Source organism: Phoxinus phoxinus (assembly GCF_949152265.1).
Source record: "Phoxinus phoxinus genome assembly, chromosome: 12".
NCBI lineage: Eukaryota > Metazoa > Chordata > Actinopteri > Cypriniformes > Leuciscidae > Phoxinus > Phoxinus phoxinus.
Genome location: NC_136887.1, coordinates 6767251 through 6792344, shown reverse-complemented (window position 1 = coordinate 6792344; position 25094 = coordinate 6767251). Strand labels below are relative to the sequence as shown.

Below are 25094 nucleotides of genomic sequence, written 5' to 3'. Positions count from 1 at the left end.
ACACAGCTATATTACACACAGCATGAAAGGTAATATTCGAAAAAGCATAATAGGGGCACTTTAAACATTGTCGTTCCAAATCGGTGTGACTTAGGCCATGTGTCCACCAAAGCGTTTCTCCCGAGGCTAGTGCATTTATTTATAAATACATTTTTTCAAACGTAAAACACAGCGCTCATTACTGTCACTTTTCACTCAGCCATCCAATCACAGTGGAGAAGGGGCGGGACAAATACCACACCAACAAAGTCACATTCTGCTTGTCCAACGATAACGAATAACAACGACACTTCATCCAAAACTAGTGCCAGAGCAAGTACGCTGCATTGTGTCGACATTTTTATATGCAGAAACAAACTATTTGCTAAATTATATACAGTTCTGCAGTTATTCTGTATCATATTAGCACATATGCATCACTCGTTTTCAGCTGGCTAAAAACGCTTTGGTGGACACACAACCTTCCTTTCTCCTGCGCAACACAAATGAAGATACTTTGAATAAAAGTTAGCGAGGTCCAATGTGTTTGGACCCCAACATTGTTCAAAGTACAAAAACTGAGCATTTCAAAGTAAATTATTTTGTGTTTTCCGCAGAAATGCAGTCATGCAGGTTTGCTTTTGCAGGAAGTAATGTCGTTGCAAAGAAATCACGGATCCGTATCATACTAATTACTACACTGAAGCTTCATTAGTGGAAGATAAAAATGAGCTGCCAACACCTTTTTGCTTTCAAACAGCACGCATCCATAGCAATGCCCTTTTCCAAGAGGACAGAGTCAGGAGGCAAGTGGTTATAAACAGGTTTTAGTCACCCATCTCACACACAGGATGGCACAACAGCAGCCTCTAATGTACAGCCAGAGGCAAACACAGACTGTGTGCAAGGAAGAGGAAGGTTTGTCAAGCTTTTCTCTTTTGGTTCAATAATAGTGGAAAAAAAAAATTCTCTCCATGTTGAACTCACATGACAGGGATCAGACCAGCTAATATAACCAGGAGTTATCGGTTTTTAGAGAGGAAGAGTGTTTCCACATATGACCCCTGGTGGCCTACATGTCTTGTGCAGGAAAAATCACTGGCAGATTACAACCCTCTACAATGCGAGAAAATCTTTACTCTGGGCAACTAAATAATGTCTACCATTAGCCATTGGCTAATCAATTCTTAGATTGTACTTGCCTGTGTGTGTGTGTGTGTGTGTGTGTGTGTGTGTGTGTGTTGAGTGCTAAGTTTAAGTTTAGCATAGATATGTGACCCTGGACCACGAAACCAGTCACATGGGTCAATTTTTAAAATGTAGATTTAATTTTATATAATTTATAAAATAAATAATAAATAAGCTTTCCATTGATGTATGGTTTGATGGGATATGACAATATTTGGCCGAGATACAACTATATGTAAATCTGGAATCTGAGGGTGCAAAAAAAATGGAAACATTGAGAAAATCTCCTTTAAAGTTGTGCATTTATGTTCACGATTGTGCAGCATTCACTCACAAAAATACATGTTTTATATATTTACGGTAGGAAATTTACTAAATATCTTCATGGAACATGATCTTTACTTCAAGAAAAATCGATAATTTTGACCCATACAATGTATTGTTGGCTATTGCCACAAATATACCCGTGCAACAGAGCTTAGATTGGGGGGACCAAAAAAAATCAAGCTCGGCCCGACACATTAACTGTGATTATGAGCCCGAGCCCGATTTAAACCCGACCATTTTTTTAATACGTGGGCCTTTATAATGGCGTTCTCAACTACAATTCCGAGTTGTTTGAACTAACGTTACAGAAATCTGTTTAGAATAATCTCAATGAATAATGCAACAAGGACGAAGCATGTAAACTGCGTTGTTTGTTTATTCAGAATGGAGTGGATCCGAATGAAGAAACGTAAAAAAAAAACGTGAACAATGATGAACACAGAAAATGAACAAGAATGAACTTTGGACTTTTGAAATTTGGACCAACTTCTCTAATATAATTCAACAAGGTTTTAAAATATAGAATATTTTTTTAAACAAAATTTAGTTTGTGAGCGGCGCACGCACAATGCACTCGACAAAGCCAACACGTTGTCACTGCCCACGACTTGTTTAAATGGTTCCATACCTCCGACTTTCCTCCAAAAGTTAATTCTCCTGTTTTTCTTTTTTTCTTTACATCTTCAAGCTCCATGTTGCACTTCAGCTACACAATACATGTTTAGAATGAACAGAGTTATCGTTCATTGCGGTGGACACTAATGTAGTCACTATTATAGTTATCTTTATAGCTGTTGTTCTTGGTGTGAATGGGCTTTAAGAGTGTCACCCTACTGGGTCAGTATTTACTTTGTGGCTGTTTGGTATGTTACAGTGCCTTTCAACTGTCCCTGTTCATGGACATCTTAAACAATAATGCAAAGATGCATTTAGCATATTGTCAGTGCTAAACATTCCTCATTTATCTGTAATATAAATCAGATGCTAACTTATTTATACAGTGATCCGGTCATTCAATGTAATGGATGATACTTTAGTGTCACAGACAATTTGCATTACACCGAATGACAAAACTTCCACTTCCGCTTATATTGTAGGCCATCCACTGGCCACCCATATCAAACAATGAGCTTGACCAGTGAAGTTAATCACAATTATTCACATCTACATATATATAAAAAATATATACCAGTAAGTGTTTTGGCATTTCACTGAATGACATGCGTTTAACTTAGGCTACCACACCATGAAAAGGTGGATTTATTCAATATTTAGGAGCCATGAACATGAAGAGCGAATCCCAACGCGTTTATGATAGAAGTTTTTAACGATAGAAGTTTAAATTTGCAAGTTTAAATCAGTTTGCAAAGACCGTATCAATCAAAGCTCAGCTTCAGGAGGGGGAGATTTACAGGTAAAGATAAAGAGACAGAGAAGAACGAGAGAAGGAGATGGAGATGAGAGAGGAGAGCAGGTAGAGGAATAACCTATTGCATACTGTGCCCAGAATGAGAATAACTTTATTACAATGGATTCCTATTTAACACAGATATACATATGTTCTTTGCTAATGACAGTGGAAAAATAATAAGTCCCTGAACCCCTTAGCAAGATCACTTTTGGGACCTCTGAATTTATAAAACTCTGTGTACGGCTATTGCACTGAATAGAAAATTATATTTTTGAAAAATACAATGAATTACAAGGCTGTACAGAACAGTGCACTATTGCAGACTTATATACTGAGGGTTTAATTACATTATTTTTAATATAGTCAGTCGGGAACTAAAGTGGGCCGGTCTAAGGCATGAAACTCCAAAGCTGAAAATGAGTCCCACTCCGGCCCTGTGTTACACTGAACGATCTCTTACAAACTGCAATTTCGAGACAAAAGTCCCCAAAAGTAACAAATAAGACGACATAGTCCTTTTAATATTAACAGAGCCAACACTTATTTGAAAATGCCAAGAAAACGAATATATATATTTTTTTATATGTTTATTTAAAGATGTAATGGCAAAATCAAAGTCCGGACGATTACGCTGAATAACTATGTATAATATATAATTTCCCCCCATATGTTGACATATTTTCACAAATGTTATTTGAAATATTAAAGGAGACCCTTTACTTGCATTTAAAAAAAAAATCATCCATGCAAAATTACTTTTGCAAATTGTATTTGATGTGGACACAAAAATGGTGATGTCTCCTGAAGCAGCGCTGGCGCATCAAACAGACCGACCGCAACATAACGAGAGCACAACACTTCTGACTCAAATATACAGTTTGCTCAAATATTTTACACTTCAAATCTGCCAGTTCCAACAGTATTAACAGACTTTAATGTAGAGCCAGAGTTAGTTCAGTAAACAACTGTTTTAATAAAAATAACGTTTTGTTTCTACCCCCTGCTGAACTGAAAGCCAGCCGAACCGTGACTTCAAAACTGTCAACCTTCATTTTAAGTGTGCCATTACCCACCGAAGGCACAACATGTCACAAAGTTTTTGTCACAGAGCTAGGAGTGTATAAAAAGACAAATGAGCCATTGGGTGATATGGCGGTAGGATAAACGCACGCACCTTGGATCCAGCGAGCAGACTCAGTGCTATGGCCACTCGAGCACGGAGATCCGGTCTGTCTTTGGGCCAAACATACATCAACATGGCTGAGAGAATCTTCGTTGAGTTCACTTCCTTCAGCTGGAAACAAAAAAAAGAAATGTATTCTTTTTTTAAAGGGTTTCCCAGTTTTAAAATCATAAATCTTAGAAGAAAAAGAGGAAGAAAAAGGTTTCACATTCTAGACAGTTTTCATTCTCTTAAAGGGTTAGTTCACCCAAAAATGAAAATAATGTCATTAATGACTCACCCTCATGTCGTTCTAAGCCCGTAAGACCTCCGTTCATCTTCGGAACACAGTTTAAGATATTTTAGATTTAGTCCGAGAGCTTTCTGTCCCTCCATTGAAACTGTATATACAGTCTACTGGCCATGTCCATAAAGTTAATAAAAAGATCATCAAAGTAGTCCATGTGACATCAGTGGGTTAGTTAGAATTTTTTGAAGCATCGAAAATACTTTTTGGTCCAAAAATAACACAAAATAAGACTTTATTCCGCATTGTATTCTCTCCCGGGTCTGTTGTCAATCCTTCACAGTTACGCTGATGGCGTAAGACGCTGATGACGTGTTATCCGGTGCGCCCGAGCTTTGTTTGTAGACTGAGGGAAATGCACGCTGTAAAAGTGTCTCATCCGCGACATGCACATTTACGCACCATTAAAAAAATGATATCCACGCAAACAATGTAGAATAGCTTGAATATAGCGTGCGTCTCCCTCAGACTGTAAACGAAGCTCGGGCGCACCAGATAACACGTCATCAGCGTCTTCCGTCAGCAGCGTCACTGCGGAGTCCTGAACGCAGATTCACAACAGACCCGGGAGAGAATACAATGCGGAATAAAGTCTTATTTTGTGTTATTTTTGGACCAAAAAGTATTTTCGATGCTTCAAAAAATTCTAACTAACCCACTGATGTCACATGGACTACTTTGATGATCTTTTTATTAACTTTATGGACATGGCCAGTATACTGTATATACAGTTTCAATGGAGGGACAGAAAGCTCTCGGACTAAATCTAAAATATCTTAAACTGTGTTCCGAAGATGAACGGAGGTCTTACGGGCTTAGAACGACATGAGGGTGAGTCATTAATGACATTATTTTCATTTTTGGGTGAACTAACCCTTTAAAGTCCCCCGGCAGTCAATCATTGTATCCCTTAAAACTCATCTTTGATCACCAAAATTACATTTAAAAAAATTTTCCTTGAAAAAAAATTGTCTTCATGCCTTAAAATAGATTAAATGAAACTGAATATGCAAATGAGCCCCGCCTCCACTCACTCAGCTCAGAGATCCACTGGTTGACGATCACACGTTGATCTGATTGGTTACAAGGTAGTTTGTGACGTCAGAAACACCAGCGATTTCAAACCGTGTGTTTGAGACTGTCTTTGGTTCTCTGCAGTTTTAAGCAGAAAATACTCAGCAATGCTGTCGACTTATGAACTTACACATGGTTTGTCTTAAAGCGTATTAACAACACCACATATACATATAAACAACATTAAAAGCTGGATTTTCAGCACAGGGGGACTTTAAAACATGGGTGTTCAGGCCAAAACAAAATGTATCTCAACATCCCAAGCTTTTTCTGTAATACTCTTGTACTCTTCTGTAATAACTTGTTCTGGTTGTAAATGATTATGTGACGCTGTATCAACATCCGCAGGAGGGGGCAGCAGAGATCCACAGAGCTGCTCAAGACTGTCAATCAACCTGGTCACAAGTTAACCAACCCATCTACACCGCAAGAGAGCTCACGACGAGCCAAACCAGACCGTCCACATTACAATCAAAGCTCTCGGCAAGCTCACTAATTCTTTGTTAAGTGTAGATGAGGTTATTGCATGCAAAGAAAAGCATAAACTACAGACACCTGTGAATAAGGTGAGAACATGTAAATCCACTTAAAATAGGAAACATCTGAACGTTACCATAACCAAATGATCGAATCATATGCAAATGCACTCGATAGTTTAAAAGCTATAAGAGGAAGAGGCTCTGTTTGTTTTAGATGAAAGAATTATTGACCATTTGCACTTAATGTTCAAATAAATTTGCACTCAAATAATGGTCACCGAATAGTCAAATGAGGCTGTTACATAATCTGACAACTCATAGCAACGAGGACTAGAGCGATCTGAACCTGGTTTATCTTTTACCGAATTCACTGCTTTACATTCTTCTGTTTTAAGGCTTAAAAAACAACACAAAAACGGGTCTAATCTAAAAATATATAATTAATTTAAAATTTAACAATAATATGACCCTATGTAACCAGTTTTATTTTCCCCCAAATTTTGTTTAAATTTTTCTGTTTTATGATTTATAATAATCATTTACAGGTTTATACTTTTGTTCAGGTGATCTACTATAATAGTAAAAAAAAATAAAAAAAAACATTATTTGTTATATAATTTGCAGCATCTGTTTATACCCTCGTGTCACTGTCAGTCTTTTTACATAAGTGCAAAACTAAGGTATGCAGATTAAGACAACTATACATCGGCATGCACTGATTAATTCCATGTTGTAGCGGGAAAAAACCCCCATTGTGACCAAATCATGTGCAGGTGCTGAGAAAGCTGGTAGCACCAGTGCAACCAGTGGAACAGTTACTGGAGCCCTGATTGGTTGTTTTTAAATAAACACTGACAAACTATACAAGTTTTAGGGCTGGGCGGTATGATGATATATATAACATTGATATAAGTGATCACCCGGATTTAGACCTACCTATATTGTATTTATATAAAGCGATCACAGGTAAATTTGCTTTGTGTTTCCCCGGTGTTGAAATCAGGCTCATACAAATGTCAGGAAACACGATTCCTGGATGCATGTCAATATCCAGGATCACTGGATCTTTGGTGAGTTGTAAGGAACACTTATATCGAGTCCAACCTTTAGTTTAAACTGATAATCATTTGTTTAACTCGTGTTTCTGCAGCTTCCCTGTTAAATGCAGTCATGCAGCCGCTCTGCCACTCAGCCCGGCTGAGGGACGTGATCCAGCGGGAGAGGGACGTCACTGCATACCTTCTGTTTCTTCATGTTTAATCAAACTAGTGTTGTCACGGTACCAAAATTTCAGTATTCGGTACCAATACCTGTGAAAATCCACGGTTCTCGGTACCAAAGCTTAATTTAGATTAAATTTGCATATATTAAAGTGTATATACATTTGTTAGATAAACATTAGATACAATGACCTAACAATAAACAATAGTTATATACACTGAAGCAATTATTCTCCTTGGGGTAATTTAAAAATGTAGCCTACTAATACATTTTTAAAATCAAAAGTTGTATCTGTTCATGAACAATCAAGTGTTTGTATTAAATAACATTCACAAACATACATTATCGTTTTAAAAATATATTGTTCACTCAATGTGTTGATGTTAGATAAGGCATTAAGTAATGTTAATGAATGGTATCTTAATGTAGTGTTACTGACTAAACAGGAGATAAAACGTGTTTTATTTGACTTGACTGTCCTTTTATTTAATCCAAAACTGCGTTCATATTTAATTTTAAAAGGCGTTTTAAACTAGATACAGCCGCACACGATACCACTTTAGGGGCCGTTCACATATCGCGTTTTATGCGCGTGCAAATTCGTTATTTCAAATGTAGGCGCGCGGCTTATAATAGAAGCATCTCAACAGGTCTTGTGACAAAACCAGCGGCCTTTCCGTAACATGGAAAGCTCGGCCGAACAGCTGATCATAGCTGTACAGGGCGGCCTGGAAAATAAATTTGCACGCGCAAAAAACGCACTGTGAACGGCTCTTTCCTCCTTTCTTGTCAACAAGTGGATTCAGAGCCACCGCATTAGCAGCGCCGCCGGTCGCCATGTCTCAGTGTGTTTATGAAGAGGACGCAACTGTGCACCGTTCGGACAGCGCATCAAGAACCGGATTAATCCGATACTTCGGTACCACCGGTACTTAAGAAAAGCTGGTACCGTAACCATTTAATTTTTTTAGTACCGAAATGGTACCGAAGTACCGGGTCTTTTGACAACACTAAATCAAACTATTTTGTTTCCATCGTGAAGACCTTTGAGTTTTTGAGATTCCATGTGATACATTAAATTGCATTGGAATCCATGACTTCAGCCAGAGATGAAAAACCCTACAATACAAACAAAAAGCCTTACCACATTTTTGGGATCTGCGTTGAGGCCTCCACCTGCATTTCCGTGCCAGCACTGTCTCTCTGGAAGATGCAAATGCTGGAACAGACCAACTCACATTAACACTTGTCCCCCCAGCATTTCAGTTATTGTGAAGAAAAATCAAGCACAATGTCTAAGGGCGTTTTCACACCTGAAAGTCCGAACCAAGGTCCGGACCAAAGTTCATGTTTTGATACATTTTATACATTCGGTAAGTTTTGGTTTGGCGCACTAAAGCACTAAAGAACTTCACGACATGCTTGTATCCGGTCGTCATCATCTCTGTGGGCTGCATCTCGACATTGATTGGTTTGTAAACTGACGTGCGATTCGACGAGCAACTTTGACAACAATGAATGAACAGACGCATATCGCTTCAACTATATTGTTATAATTACGGCATTGCACCAACTAGGGCTGGGCGATATGGCCAAAAAATATCAGTCGATATTGATAATTATCGATAAATGTCAAATCTTTATTTATTTCAAGTTTAAAGACAGATTTTTACTCCTAAGTGAAAGCTGTAGAAACCAGAGCGTTGAGTTTTTAAACTACTCTTTATCAGAACATATCATGACAAACACTTGCCAAACAGGGGAACATTTCACAAATCCGAGGTGTAGAACATTCAAACATTTGACATTTTTCCTTCACAAAATAAATATCTTTATTTCAGTAGTATTAGCTTGAGTTAGGATGCAGATTTACTATATACAATTTATGTTCATTAACAAAAACAGTAACATCTGTTAAAAAAAGTAACAACATTATTTTTATTTGGTAAAATGTAATATTCTTTAGTTTTATTAAAATGAAGCATTGGTCATCCAGCATCATGCATTTAGATCATGATAACCACAGATAAAATGTAACACTATGGTTTCTATGGTATTTATGAAAACCAGTAGCCTAAATACATTATTAAAAAATGTAATTATATTCCATTAGTCCTTCAATACATCGTCTACATTAATAATATTATACAATTCAATATATATATTCCACATTTCATGGTGCAGTTAATATTACTAGGCTAACGTTACAGTAAATCCGTAGTAAATGATGGGAATGTGTAGATGGAAAAGCCTTCTGACTGTATCGTTGCGCACAGTGCTTCTCCTGTTCGTCAGCGCGGTCTCATCTGCCTTTAAACTGGTTTAAATCACTGAGACATTTGTGTTCCTCGCTGAATTCAAGCGCTTCTCACTGGATCTAGTGTCCGAGACCGATCAGAGTAAACGCGTCTGCTCGAGTGAACTCGCGCTGCGCTGCCATTTGGACTTTGAGCCGAGCGGATAAACGGTCCGTGTGGCGCGCGCGGTTCAAATGAGATTCGTTCCACTTTTGGCGCGAAAACATTATCGAACATTTATCGAACTCTTGATATCGTTTTATCGAGAAAAATTATATCGCGATAATTATCGTTAACGTTTAATCGCCCAGCCCTAGCACCAACTATACTCCAGGCTAGTTAAAATTCGCCAAATGAACATCCTCGTCGTGTGAACATTTGATCGCCGCCGGCAGGAAAGGAGGAGAAGACTGCAAGTGTTTTTACCAGTTGACTTCTTATGTCATCAGACCGTGGTCCGGGGAGGTTTCACACCTGTAATTTCGATTCGGATCAAACTGAAAAGTCTGAAAATCCAGATCAAACAAGGTAGGTGTGAAAGGGCCCTTATATTAACCACTATTTGAATAAAGACTTACTTTGACTGCTTCTAAGATCTGTCGGCTGTTCTGACCTCTGCTGTTGGCCCATGTTGATGACGCGCTTCGTTGACTTGATAGCTGAAAGAAAGTGAAGAAATATGATATTTATATAAAAATAAATGGGAATCATTAAGATTCCTTTCACAGTGCATCTCTACTTCACCTCATAAACATTTAGTTAACCACTTTTTATTATTCTTTCACCATTCGATATGGTGAACATCAGAGACTTATTTTACATCTTGTGAAAAGGGCATTATACCCCCCCCCCCCCTTTAACCGCTGATTAACCTCTGAAAGCAAACGCGGTTTTGCTTTAGCAACAAAACACATAGCATCTCCGCAACATCATGACAACACTACAATTCACTGATACATTTAATACATTTGGTAACTTGTCACAGTCACTTCACATTTTAGTGCCCAATCCTGCTCTCTACTCAGAGTTCAGTAATTTACAGAGTAATTCTACAACTGAATTAACCGAGGACAACCGCATTTACTAAAATGTGATGTAGTTTGTACGAAAACGAACTGAACAACTTGTTGTTAATGGTGCATTTAAACACGCATCAGAGATGTGTCTCTCTTTGCTGTATGTGCAAAAAAAAAAAAAAAAAAAAAAAAAAGGGAAAGTGGTTGAATCTTTACTCGTTCGTTCGCACATTGACACAGGTCTGTCTCTTTCCCCACACACACACACACACACAATCAGTGGTTCTCAACTGTTTGGCAATAATGAGACCCACATTTTGATTTCATCATGGTCATTAAGTCGCAACTAAGGCTGGAACAACACATGATGTAATTAAGTCGATCACACACTGTTTGTTCATCCCTAACCCCACATGTTACCATGGTAAATAAATACACAATCCTAACATGAACTGTTAATAAAACATATGGACACTGATTCTGATGAACATCAATGCAAATCCTACCAGGTAACACTCGACAAACCGGTTACGCAGTTTATTGGTACTTTTTGGTAAATTCATGACTTGCATACTAACTGACAACGCAAGTACGATGTAATTTCATTTGCTCTTTATAGTGAAGTCAGTGATTTATAGAAAATGGCCGTTTATTTCTAAAGTATGACAGATTTTTTTTTAATGTAAAAATCCTCATACTAACATTATAAGCGCACCACAAGAAACATAACAAAGAATTTAAAAAAAAAAAATTGTACTATACGGTTATCCGGACCACACGATGGCCTAACCCCGCCCCTAAACCTACCCGTCACTGGGGTTAAGACCAATCAGGGATGACTATACGGGACTAAAAGACACACGTGTGGTCCGGATAACCGTATAGTACCAAAGGACAAAAATGTCTGTCAAAAAACTGTCATAAAAATGTGAAGCTTCAGAGCCTAGACTTAAGAGTGGTCTCATTTTCAAGACGACCCAGGGCCGGTTTGTGTTGAAGTGAAAAAAATGCAGTTTCAATGGGGACATTTTTGTCCCGAGTGTAACTATTTTCTGTACCCAGTGTAAAATAGATTTATTAAAGAAAATGAGGTTGAAATAGTACAATTACAATAAAAATACACACTTGTGCCAGAATTAATACAGTTAGCATTAACGCAGACAAAATGCCCCAAAAACAAAACTGAAAAAGACAAAAATGTCCTTAAGGACGCAAAAGGGTTAAGATTGACCAGACTAGTTGTTTAGACAACTCAACAACTAGTAAAAGTAATATATAGGCTAGTTCACACACCCCTATAGGCCCGAGTGATGAATCATTATTGTGCAAACGTGGTTATTGCACATTTATCAAAAAGAGCTTGTGACACTATCATTTCTATGTCTTGACCGTAAATCATACGGCGATGCAATCACAGATCTTTTGCAAAAAAATACTATATGGAGAGTGTGTTTGGCATAAATGGAGTCTGTCACATCACATGTGACTCTGATATGAGCAGAAGAGAGGGCGGGATTCAGTCTTATCTAAGCACACATGTTATATGTGTTACTTATATATCATGTGACCTACAGGCTGAAAGGGGTTAACTCCAAACCAGCAGCTAAAAGTTCAGTTAAAACCAACAAATTAATCTACAAACTAAAAGTGAACTAGTCATGTGACATTGTATATAAGCATATACTGCAAGTACCTCCATACTAGCTAGCAGAAATTATATTAAAGTCCCTACAGCACCACATTTACACAACAGAACAGGGACAGTTTCATTAGTCACGATGAACCACGTCAACTTCCTACTTAACAACAACAACAACTAGTCACAACACAACATAACACAACACGGGTGTAACGTTATATGTCAATACGTCTAACGTTACTGTGTGTGGCACTACGTTACATAGTGTAAGGTTGCGTTTGTGAGCTCTGGGGTGTTTGTAAAGTTTGAGGACTGCCCTTGTGTGCTGGTGTCGTGTGTCCTGAAGTGTGTGTGTGTGTGTGTGTGTGTGACAGAGGTGAATGTAACGTTACCTGATATGTGCTCCGCTGTTTGCGATGGCTCGTCGCTCGGTGGTCGTGACAGACCCACGCGTGAACAGATCGGCTCTGCTGAAGCAACAGGGACAATTTACGCCTTTGAATGTGAAATCCACACTTTAGCGGGACCAACAGCGGCGCCATGCTGATGAACCGAAGGGCTGAGGCAACGTCGTGCGTGACGTCATTTCCGCTCAGCTGAGTCCGGTAGCCACTAGAGAAACACGACCGCGGATTTCGTTGTCATTATTTTGTCTTTTTTTTTTTTTTTTTTTTGGTAATTAAATGCTGCAAAGAAAAGAAAAAGAAAAGAAAAAAAGAAAGAAAAAGAAAACATTAACAACAATACTCCTTCAGTACTCCGTACCTTCAGACTGATTCCTTCAGTCCAGATTAAGTTAGTCTTTCAATCCAGATTAAGTGTCAAGTCCTTATACACATGCTGCCACTGTTCTTATAGCTGTTAAGTTTTTAGAGAACTCAATAGATTAAAGGCCATCTTGCAGGGTTTTTTTTTCTTCAAAATTAATATATAACCTTGTATGAAAATACCATATGAAAAGTAAATGCAGGATTTAAAATCGTTTTGCAAGACATAAGGGCACAAATTTAGTAGAAAACGTGACCGTTTCCTTGACCGTGTTGAAAAACCGTTTTTTTTCACCATCGCGTCATATTACGTCACATGAGGCAGTCGTTTGCCGCCGGGCTCTGCGTTGTGCGTTCGCTCAGTGCAGAGTAGGTTGGTATTTAGTTGGAGCGGTCGTGATTCAGTGTGTTTTCGGTGGTTATTGTATTTCAATTAATCATCGTCGTGGTCAGAGGTGTAGTGGTAAAAAAAGAGGTGGGTAAACTATAAATTCTGGTGAACCACGACGTGGTCACCCGGTAAGGTGGGCCACTGGGCTGTATGTGTATCCTGATGACATCGCTATAGGCATCATTTGATGGTACTACCAAGGGTATCACTGGTTGTTCCCTCATCATAGGTCACACAATCACTATTCAATTCATACATTAATCTAAATTCTTGTTAAAAAGACTCAAGAAGGAATAATATTGAAATCTATAAAGTTGACTAAATTACAAAACAGAGAGAACAAAAATATTTTTTAACCCGTAATTACAAAACAAAAACGGTTGTTGTATTTTTAAAAGGCAAAATTTTAATTTGAACTGTAGGCTATAGGCTACACCAAATGCTGCGCAAAAAAAATTAATATTGACGAATTTTTGTTTATTAGGCTACTTGTTGCCCCTTAATTAAACATTTAAAATATTCACAAATTAATATAGATTTTGTTGTTGATTTATTTTTCTGAGACAAAATTAGAACCTGGAAATGATATTATTCCCGCAGTGCTGAATGAGAAGAGCCATATGTCTCTGGAACAACAGCCTATACAGAAAGGTGATTTATAGGTGATTTAATAATAAATGTGTCTGAAAAAATAACGAGGCATTTTAATTGTTCATTAATAAACTATTGTTTTCTAAATTAGTGTCGGTTAAAAACATATCTCCATCTCCGCTGTTAAGCAGATGCGCTTTTAGAGAGAAATGCACCTTTCATACGGATTACATAATCAGAATGTATTAGCTTTCGATTCGAATTTGTTCGTTTTGAAGTGGACATTTCAAGCTTTACGCCCGTTTCACACATACTCCGTTTGCAGTGCGTTTGCGGTGCGTATTTTTTTCCGTACCCATGTTAACAGGTTAGAGCTTTCACACTGCACACGGATGCGGTCCGGCAATCCGTTCCAGTTGCGGTGCGTATACAGCAGTGCAGAGATCGTTTACGCACAGAGTCTATTTTCTGCTGTGCTGCACCGCACTGCAGCGTATGTTCACATTGAAATAAATATAGATTGACAAGAAACTGTAATAATTTGATCATAGCTACTCATAATTACAGTTAATGTGTTCTACATTTACTAAATTACAGGATCAAGAAATTAAAAACGTTTTAAACGAGAATATAAATATATATTATTGCTGCATGTTGTTCTATTTAAACATGAATATGTAGGCCTACTGTGTTGCCCTTTTTATTTATTTTGTTTATCGTCACATTCAACCTTCATGTCATGCGAATTTATTAAATGTAAATGAACATCTGAATATGTAGTTGTAGCCTATTTGAATTCATAAGTAAATCATATTATATAGTTTTATTTTTGAATATAAAGAAGTTAAACAGGGTGTAGTTATAAGTTTGTTATAGTTATGTAGGCTAGTTATAATTAATTTTGACTATGTAATTGTAAATCAAAATGTTTAACTTTTTGGTGCTACAGCCAGCCTTATTTATAGCAGAGGATACTCGTTTTAATGTAGTGGCATGTGCTAACAATAATTATTATATCAAATGTTAATTTCCAAAAAGGTCCTTTGTCTTCTGGGGGCTAGCCCTCTCCCGGTTCTTATTTTTTTTTCAGTCTTAAAATATGCATTTATAATCAGTATTTATACATTTGTATTCTAATGTAAAATATTTGTGTATTATATCTTAGCAACAGATATGGCGTGATAGCTTTTCTTCTGTCAACAACTCGAACTAAAACAAAGAATCACAATGATTAAAATTAATTTCATAGGCTACTGTTGTAATGTCTGTAACAATGTCAAAGTTAAAGTTTGGTTTTAAAATCAAAATTACTTAGCCTACCCATTTTTTATTTTGTGACACAGAAACTACGTATCAGTAGCGCTCTGCAAACGCAGCATATGTGAAAGCACTATACACAGGTTTCTTGTATACAAACAATACCGGATGCGCGCGCATCCAAGAGGCAAGACCGCTATATGTTATGCCGAGTTCTGTAAAAGAACATTGTAATTAACGTAGATTTCGCATTGTTTGTAAATTCTTGTTGACTCAATAATAAACTACAATTTCAGAGTTGAATCTGTTTGCTTGTGTTTCATTTGCATATTAATATAACATTATGTAAAAAGTTAGTTAGTTGACTAGTATGAAATTGTCCAACTAAGTTTGCGAATCATAAAAACATGACATACCCTATGCATTTAGGTTAGTTTACAGCACAACAGCTCCGCGTCATCTCTGCTTCTGCTAGATATAGCCGTAAAGACTGTTGCTTTCTGCCTCTTAGATGCGCGCGCATCTACGTGATGACGTTGCACAGAAACCCATGTATAGCGCGTGCTGCTCCAGTACCGCAAACGCACTGCATACGGAGTATGTGTGAAACGGGCGTTAGCCTACATATTTAGTTTCAGTTCTCGCGCTCCAGTTCACGGAGATCATGAAAGCGCGCCTGATTGTTTTATTTTATTTGACAAAAGCACAACGCTTTCTTGTTATTCCGAGTTTACACAAATAAAAGTAGTTGCGAATAATGTATTATTATTTTCTGTAGGCCTATGACCAGAAATGATAGAGTATTTTAAATTGTTTCACTGTTGATTAGTGTTCGCGCCCGTGCCATGCAGTGCGCGCTCACACTCCACTCTCGGATACGCGTCAAAATCTTGTGTTTATTTAATCTCGGCGACATGGAGTTATATGATGACGGCGATATGTGCACACTGTCCCGGCTCCTTCATCGGGTCGCCCGGTCCGCCGTCAGATTGTGTTTCGGCCGCGGGCGGGAAACATGACGGTCACGGATCCGTCAGAGTCAGAGATCACTTATTGTACTTCTGTTTTACAAAATGCATAGGCTACATGTAGCCTACCTGTCTTAATGTGCCTTGTCTTAATTTAATTAACATATCCTACATAAACTTGTAATGTAATGCATTTATGTGTTTGTTATTAGTCTGCAGCCGACACTTATTATTATAGCCTAAATATAATATATTAAGTTCATTTCCAATCTGTACTCCGAATTTTAATGTTTGTGTTGGCTGTTTCTATAAAGTTTTTATACAGTAAGACAGTTGTGATTGTGATTATTTTTGTATTCATTGTCACCAAATGGGGCCATTCAAAGCCTTTATAAAGTCCTTCTTCCTCTGGAAACTGTCTCCTAATGGCTGACATACACAACACATGCAGGTAAGGGTCTAAATAATAGCTTTATTTTTGCCTGATACATGATAATAATCTGTACAATATTGTGATCTGAGCATAGTGTTATACATATCGTCGGCTAACGTGAATAAATCTATAAGCTAGTAACACTGTTCTCTCATCGAGACGCCAGCTGCCCTGTTCTCCTCACACCACAGCTCAATGTGTCTTCTCTGACCGTTGTTTTGTGTAATCCTGACCTGTCTAGAGTCTCTTGGCTTCATATTAGGCACATAATTATATGGCTGAGGTCCGTCATACGAGTAAACATTTAGGCTACAATTTCCTCAGCGTCCGATCTGTCATTGCGATCCATTGCTTTCCTATTGTTTACTTTGACCGCTCTGCCTCATGTTACGTCACTTCCGGTTTGGCGGTTTTCAAACGCGGAAGTAAAATTTTCTCACAAAAACGACTCCAGAAGCCTAAATAGCGTTTTATAAGTATATGTTCATATTTAAATATAGTTCCTACATTATTTTTCTATACATTGGCTCACTGGGTACTCTAACCTGCAACATAGCCTTTAAACATATTAAATACAATTATTATGACAAATATAATATAGGAAACTAAAACCGCCAGTAGGTGGAAGCAGATCACTGTTGGTAATCTATTAAAAAGGGACCCTATTGTGCCCTTTTACGAGATCTTGATTTTGTTTTTGGGGTGTAATAGAATAAGTTTTCATGCTTGATTGTTCAAAAAACGCATTATTTTTCACTTAATTATTTAACATTATTACAGCTCCTCTATCCTCTGGTAGTTGATTGCGCCGTCGTTATCTATGAAGCCCCTCCTTCCTAAATAGGAAATGTGCTGTGATTGGTCAGCTGGACCAGTGTGTTGTGATTGGCAGTTAGGGAAATGTCACGCTCCTTCATAACCGCGATCTCTCTACTCAAATGTAAATATTAACGATGGTGTCAATTTCAAACAATTTCAGGCCTGATTCATACTCATAACCGCTTTTCCACTGTCGGGCCGAACGGTTCTTAGAATGGTAAGGAACGGTTCCGGTTGTGTTTCCACAAACCGTTCTCGGCCCGAACCGTGCTGGTAGAATCCATGACGTGACGTCGCTACTCAGGATTGGTCACTTGTCTGTTGCCTGGTTACCAGTTTCTCTGTAGCGAAGTAAACAAACAAAGCAGTAATAAAATTAAAATTAAAATCTGATATTTGTATCAACCATATATGATCAAAATATGATCATTCTCCATAACGCGGTCACTATTTACATCTCATACCATCAGTAAATCGTCGCGTTACCAAGGCAACGACTGACCCATTTGTATACATTCCAAAGAGTTGCCGCGAGTATCAGACACACGGAAACCGTAACCGAACCAGCTGGCAAAGATCGGCACGGAATGAGCCTTTCGACCCTACGGTGGAAGCGGATAATATTAACGAACAAGAGGAATGTGCAGAACGGATTTCACAGGATGTTTCAGAGTGGTATGTTTTTTTTTTTTTTTTACATTACACACTAAAGTTAAAAAAGTTAAATCATAATCAAGGACCCCTTTAAATATTGAGTTTAAAGGGTCTGATTCATTCAGAAACGAAGTGACAGGCGGATCATTTCAATCATTTACAACCGATTCGTTCAAACGCTGATCAGTGTTGCTCGGAGACGCGGAGCGGTTCTGCTGGGGTGTTGTTTGGAAAGCTAAAGTTATTTTCGTTGGTAAAATAGAGCAATGACAGAAAATGTAAGTTACTTTATATATGAATATACTATTGTTTATTGAACTGTTGCATAAAGTCAATAATTTGCCATAGTGCTGATTCGGGGGAAACAAACTCCTTAAATTAAAGTCCCCGCTAAACATGAAAACCCAAAAAGTTGTAACCCAGTGTGTGTGTGTGTGTGTGTGTGTGTGTGTGTGTGTGTGTGTGTGTGTGTGTGTGTGTGTACTGGTAAACACTGCTACATTATGAGGACAAAATGTCTCCACAAAGATGGCAATATCCAAAATCCTCGTCCTTGTGGGGACATTTTTAGCCTACATTTAAAACCGCTTATAAATCATACTAAATTATGTTTGTTTTTTTATGTACAAAATGCAGAAAGTTTTCTGTGATGGGTAGCTTTAGGGTTAGTGGAGAATACAGTTTTTACAGTATAGAAATCATTATGTCCCCATAAAATATGGAAACCTACCCAACATGGTGTGTGTGTGTGTGTGTGTGTGTGTACTTTCAAGACTAAATGTGTGTTGAAGACAAATTTGACTTCCAAAGAAACAAAACTAAAGTCTTCGCTACTCGCAAAGCATGTGAAAAGTGTTTATGAACTGCACATTTGAATTAGGGATGCACTGGTATGAACATTTTGGTCGACGATACCCATAATTCTTTGTCATAAAGCTGATATTCTTTGTCATAAGCCTTCATAATCCATAAAGCCGATAACTGATATATTGGCAGATAAATCTAAATCCACATTTTGATGTCATTTTTGAGACCCTGATTACAAAAACAAGTTTCATTATTAAAAGCCATGACCCAAACACAATTATAATGTTCTCATTATAATTTTATGTAGTCTATATATATGACAGACTTCACTGCACATGTTGCACTTTACTGTGTTTTCCTTCTTTGAAGTGATTTCAATCATATTTCAAGCAATTCAAAAACATCATGGCGAACAGTGCGCTTCAGAAGTGTCTCAGCTTTATTTTATCATTATTTATCAGCTTTAATACATCAGCCACATTTTCTTTGATATCGTGCATCCCTAAGTTGAAACAAATATACTGTTAGCTTTTAAAGAAAGTGAAAACATGTTTAGACCCTCCCTACACATAGACGTCATCTGATTAATTTCCTGCTTATTTTCTCTCTCCTCTATTTCGGTCAGCATCAGAGCCATATGTCTTCATGTGACACACACAACATTCAGAGCTGGACCTTCTACATCAGCCATCATCACTGGAGGAACTGGAGGATATCAACTCTCACACACTTCAGATAACACGTGGCATGAGGTTTTTTTCTTTTTTATTTATATATCTTTCAGTTTTTCTTTTTTATTTCTTTGCTCTTCGATCTGCTTTGCACTCTCTACATTGAGCATCCTCAACAATTCCCCTTTTAAAGCTGCACAGAAAGTGTTTCTGGGTCTTGGCAGTGAAAGTGTCCAGCTCAAACTGAAGCAGCTGCTCCACAAAGTTGTGTAAAGATCTAAGGATTCAACAGTAATCTGTAGAGTCTGCGGCTTTAAAGGGGTCGTCGGATGCAGAATTCACTTTTATATGGTGTTTGCATATATGGTGTCTTTGCCGTGTGTGAACACAACCACCATACAATGAAAAAAAAAAATCCATTCACTCCTTTTTTTAAATCCTTAAAGGGCCCCTATTATGGCACTTTGAAATGTACCTTTCATGTAGTGTGTAACATAGATCTAAGTGAACAAAAACATCCTGCAAAGTTTGAAATATGAAAGTGCACCGTATATAAAGTTATTGTCTTTCAAAAGTAAGAGTCGACTCCGAGTCATTTTTATGAATCGTTAGAAGACCGAAGCTTTTTCTCTGACTAGATGACGTCAACTTGTCAAGTTATTTGAATACGATACGCCCACTTATTGCGCTCCAAGGCCAGCAGGGAAACATCATGGCGACGAGGCGCTGTGTTCTGAAGTGCGACTCAAAAGCAAACTTTTTTCATCTGCCCAAGGAGGAGCATTTGAAGACTAAGTGTCTACAATTCATATATACAACTATACCACAGAAGTATAGTCCGAGCCTTGTGCTTTGCTCGCGCCATTTTGAAGACGATTGCTTTTTAAATGCAATCAAGCTTGGATTCGCGAGCCGCTGATATTGAAGGAAGGTTCAGTTCCAAGTGTATTTGCATCAGCTTCCTCCGTATCACAACCTGTAAGTGTTATTAATAATTGTTGCTTTTATTTTTTATGTAGCATGCTTAATAATTATTTTGTTTGTTGTGTAAGCACCGTTTAGCTTCTAGGTCTTCAATGGCAATTGTATTGAGATATGTGAAGTGTTTGTCGTTGTTTTCGGAGTTGTCTTAAAGAATAGAGTAATACCTCGTAGTAACGTAACTGCATTTTTGTTGTTGTAAAAACTTTATGTTTATGCATCGGGCTAACGCAAACAAAGACTGATTGTGCTTTTACAATATGAACTCTGGGATATGCTCGCTAACATGACATTAAATTCTTTATCTTATTTTTAGTTTTTTACTACAAACTACAAAGCAGTGGACTATAACCATTATTATAACACAATTTAATTGATAAAAGCATCATTGTACTCCGTGTTAAACAATAAGTATTATCACTGTAAACACTGCTGGGTCATCTGACCAATCGGAGATTAGCGTCGCGCAAAGAAGGGGTTTGAAAAATGAGTCGTTGAACGAATCATTTGGGAGTCGGTGAGCAAATCAGGTAAAAATAAATGCATATTATATGACAACAAAAGTGTTTTTTGACATTGCATGCACGTAAAACTGTTGTTGGGGACTCCCTAAACAACATTAGGAACATTTTAAATGTCATAATAGGTGCCCTTTAAATTTCCGGCTTCCGGCTCATGGGACCTTATTTCGGAAAAAATATGTATGGTAGTCAATGGCGAGAGACAACTTATATTTTTATTCCGTCCGAACTGTGCCCTGAATTACACACATGATGTTTGTCAATTTAAAAGATAATTATGAAAGTCAAGAAAGTCGCAGTTTGTCATAAAACAGAAGAGTAACGTTTAGTTTTATGTGAAAATCGCTCAATGAACTACATCTCTCGTCTCGAACTACATGTCACCGTTGCTCGTGTCGTCGTGTGTGTGCAGTCTGGTACAACACACTCAGGCATGACGGCGTAACGTTACGATTATAACGTAAGACTATAGAAAAAAATGACAGACATTAGCTTCAGTAAAGTTAGCTTCAGTAAAGTTAGCTTCAGTAAAGTTAGCTTCAGTAAAGTTAGCCTCAGTAAAGTTAGCTTCAGTAAAGTTAGCTTCAGTAGAGTTAGCCTCAGTAAAGTTAGCATCAGTAAAGTTAGCTTCAGTAAAGTTAGCTTCAGTAAAGTTAGCTTCAGTAAAGTTAGCTTCAGTAAAGTTAGCTTCAGTAGAGTTAGCCTCAGTAAAGTTAGCATCAGTAAAGTTAGCTTCAGTAAAGTTAGCTTCAGTAGAGTTAGCCTCATTAAAGTTAGCATCAGTAAAGTTAGCTTCAGTAAAGTTAGCTTCAGTAAAGTTAGCTTCAGTAGAGTTAGCCTCAGTAAAGTTAGCATCAGTAAAGTTAGCTTCAGTAAAGTTAGCTTCAGTAAAGTTAGCATCAGTAAAGTTAGCTTCAGTAAAGTTAGCTTCATTCATTGAGAGTAAAGGTATGACGTCACATGTGCGCCTTTTGGGTTTGTAGTCTTTGTAATTACGTATTTTCACAGTCTTATACCTCAACAGTTTTACATCAAACTGTGACTTTCTTGACTTTAAAATGTATCTTTTAAATTGACCAACATCATATGTGTAATTCAGGGCACAATTCAAACGAGATCAAAATATTTGTTGTTTTAAAAATGCCTAAAAGCTGCTGTGTGACGAGGTGTACAGCAAACAAGCTAAGAAACCCAGAAATAAGCTTTTATAAGCTGTCGACCCCAAAAAACGAGCGTTTAAGGACTTAAAAGTAGGAACGAATGGGTAAATTGTGGGATCCTGACACTCAGTATGCACTAAAAACACAGTTGCGTGTGCAGTAAGTTAAACATTTGGTCACTGGTGAGTCAAATATCCAAATGTCAGTTTTATATATTATATTTCTGTAAGATAAGCGATCCTGTGTTGCCGATTACGTTCTCCTCCAGCGGGCGTACGTTAGTTCTCAGACTAATGAGACACGTTACGCTCGGTCTCAACTGCCTGATCCACTTTTAAGTCCTTAAACACTTGTTTTTTGGGGTCGACAGCTTATAAAACTTATTTCTGGGTTTCTTAGCTTGTTTGCTGTACACCTCGTCACACAGCAGCTTTTAGCCATTTTTCTGTCTTTAGTTAGAAGCAAGAGATAATAAGGAGGCAGCCTCTCACAATGCAAAGTCAACGGAGACGGTTGGATTGTTTCCCCCCCCCGGTGTGGGCGTGGCCTTAATACGCTCTGTCTCTATATGATATCAAATTGCTCATGCTCCACCCACGACCGCTGACAGAATGTCCCATATTAGCATATTTCCCATATTAGCATATTTCCATATTAGCATATTTCCATATTAGCACATTTCTATGAAGGTATTTTTTGTGCAAATCAACTGAGCGCCTATGACAGTGTAATTTGTAGTTGTAGAGAATAGCCACACATGTGTATATCATGTATTTTTTTCTCTCTCCCACAAACACAACACAACAGTTACACCTTCTCAAATTCTGAATTGCAGGTTCACAAATCCTATTCTACAAATCACAAATTAAGAAACTCGTACGCGCATTTTTGCTGCAGTGAATATGGTGCAAAACGCATTCACACACCCGCATCAAAAAATGTGAAGTCACAGAGAAATTTTGCTCATCCGCTCATCCGCAAGTTGCACACTCTCAATATTTTCTCACAAATGTCTTGGATATTTTTCTGGGACAAACACAAGTATGTAACTTCAACTGCTTGAATCTGCTGCGACGAATCTCAAACACAGATTTTGCTCTCAAGTGACAAGTTTCGCTCGCTCTCCCTTTTGCATCATTGGTCTGTGTGTGAAATGTGGAGCAAAAGTGAGTTGTGCATCTATAGAGGCAGTGGGCGGAGCCTACATGAATATTCATGAGTTACCGGGCATGCGCGTGTCAAACTTATAATTTTAGTTCACGTTTCTCAGCAGGTTTAACCCTATAACTGCCCCACCAAGAAAAAGGCATTTAAAATATTTTTTTTGCATTTCTTATCTCCTTATGTCGCTATAGTTACCACACACAATGTATTTTTTTTCAACACATCCCAATAATTTTTTTTAATATTGGCCTCTACCAAATGGTTGATATGTCACTTAAAGGTAAAAAAAAAAAAAAAACAGTGTTTGAGATTCGTCGCAGCAGATTCAAGCAGTTGAAGTTACATACTTGTGTTTGTCCCAGAAAAATATCCAAGACATTTGTGAGAAAATATTCTACAAGTATGCAACTCTCATTGGATGAATGCACACACTGATTTGTGGATGAGCAAAATTTCTCCGTGACTTCACATTTGTTGATGCGGGTGTGTGAATGTGTTTTGCACCATATTCACTGCAACAACTGTAGCAGAAATGTGAGCGTACGAGTTTCTTAATTTGTGATTTGTAGAATAGGATTTGTGCGCCTGCAATGAAGAATTTGAGAAGGTGTAACTGTTGTGTTGTGTTTGTGGGAGAGAAAAAAAATATTTTTTAAAGAGACATGCACCGAAACGGGTCGCTGTGAACAGAGCTGTTTTTGAGGAGGTAAAAATGGTGTTGTTTTACACGACCACTGATGAATTTTAACCAAAGTTTGTAACAAACTTTACATGAAGACCTTAAAGAATCACACCAACTTGTGGAAAATGGGCATCCGATGACAGAAAACATACATCTGCATTGCCCTTCATTCATTGCTGTTTTATTTCATATTGCTTTATCTCTTTCATATTACTTTCTATATCAGTCATTTTTGTCTTTACATTATTTTTCTCTAATTTTACTGTATGTTTTGTGCTGTGTTGTACAAATATGTCTCAATTTGAAGGTTTTTAACATCACGGGAGGATGTTGTGAAGCAGTAATTTTCCATCGTCTTCACAAACACTTTGCGCACAGCTGCCAATCACAGTGCGCATAGCTAACCCAATACACTCGGACATTCTCTGCTTCCACGTCCATTGAAATGCATTGCAGTTAGTCAGTTTTCTTTTTATATGTTTTTTCATTTTAAGTTTAAAATGGTCAAACGGTGTGCATGGGGTACATGCAACTCCGACACTAGGTATCCCGAGAGGCTGGGCGACGGTGTGTATCTCAACCGAGATAAGTGTCTGCTCTGGATTAAGTTATGCGGTAGACCACAACACCAACTAAACGTGGATACATTAAACAAGGATGTCTACATCTGTTCTGAGGAAAGTCAACAACGTATTTGAATCTCTAACGTTAGCCTAACATTAGAAAACGTTAACGTTAGCTTCTAGCTGCGTTGTACATCATGTCACTTCGCTTCATTAACGTATCTGTAAATAACCGAGATAACAAATGTTAGCAATGTTGTGCTGAATGACTCATGTAAATACTGTAGCACCACACTAACGGAGAGGTAACGTTAGGCTACTCTCGGTAAAGATGGTAAAAAGGCTTGTCCTCGAAACGTATGCAACTTAAACCTGTACATATTTAAACATATTTAATTTGATCATGAACCATTAATTACATATTGAAGCACAACATTTTAGACAACTTTCTACCAAAACAACTGGGTAACTTTGTGTATTTTTTTTTATTTTTTTTTGCGGTTTATCACGTTTACACTGTGACCTGTACTTTTTTGCCTGGAGCTGAAGCTTTTCATCGACCTTC

At 37.7% G+C, this 25094-nt stretch overlaps 1 protein-coding gene across 1 annotated transcript in view; it reads right to left on the bottom strand.

Moving 5' to 3' along the window:
* abcb7 (ATP-binding cassette, sub-family B (MDR/TAP), member 7) overlaps positions 1 to 12718 on the bottom strand; it is a 60119-nt gene extending 47401 nt beyond the window's left edge. The window contains exons 1-4 of the mRNA XM_079629837.1: positions 12493 to 12718; positions 10024 to 10104; positions 8293 to 8367; positions 4080 to 4199 (exon numbers count right to left, since the gene is read on the bottom strand). Coding sequence (XP_079485963.1) covers positions 4080 to 4199; positions 8293 to 8367; positions 10024 to 10104; positions 12493 to 12642 — 426 coding nt within the window. The 5' untranslated portion in view covers positions 12643 to 12718. The remainder of the gene's footprint in view (positions 1 to 4079; positions 4200 to 8292; positions 8368 to 10023; positions 10105 to 12492) is intronic.
* Between the last annotated feature and the right edge of the window lie 12376 nt (positions 12719 to 25094).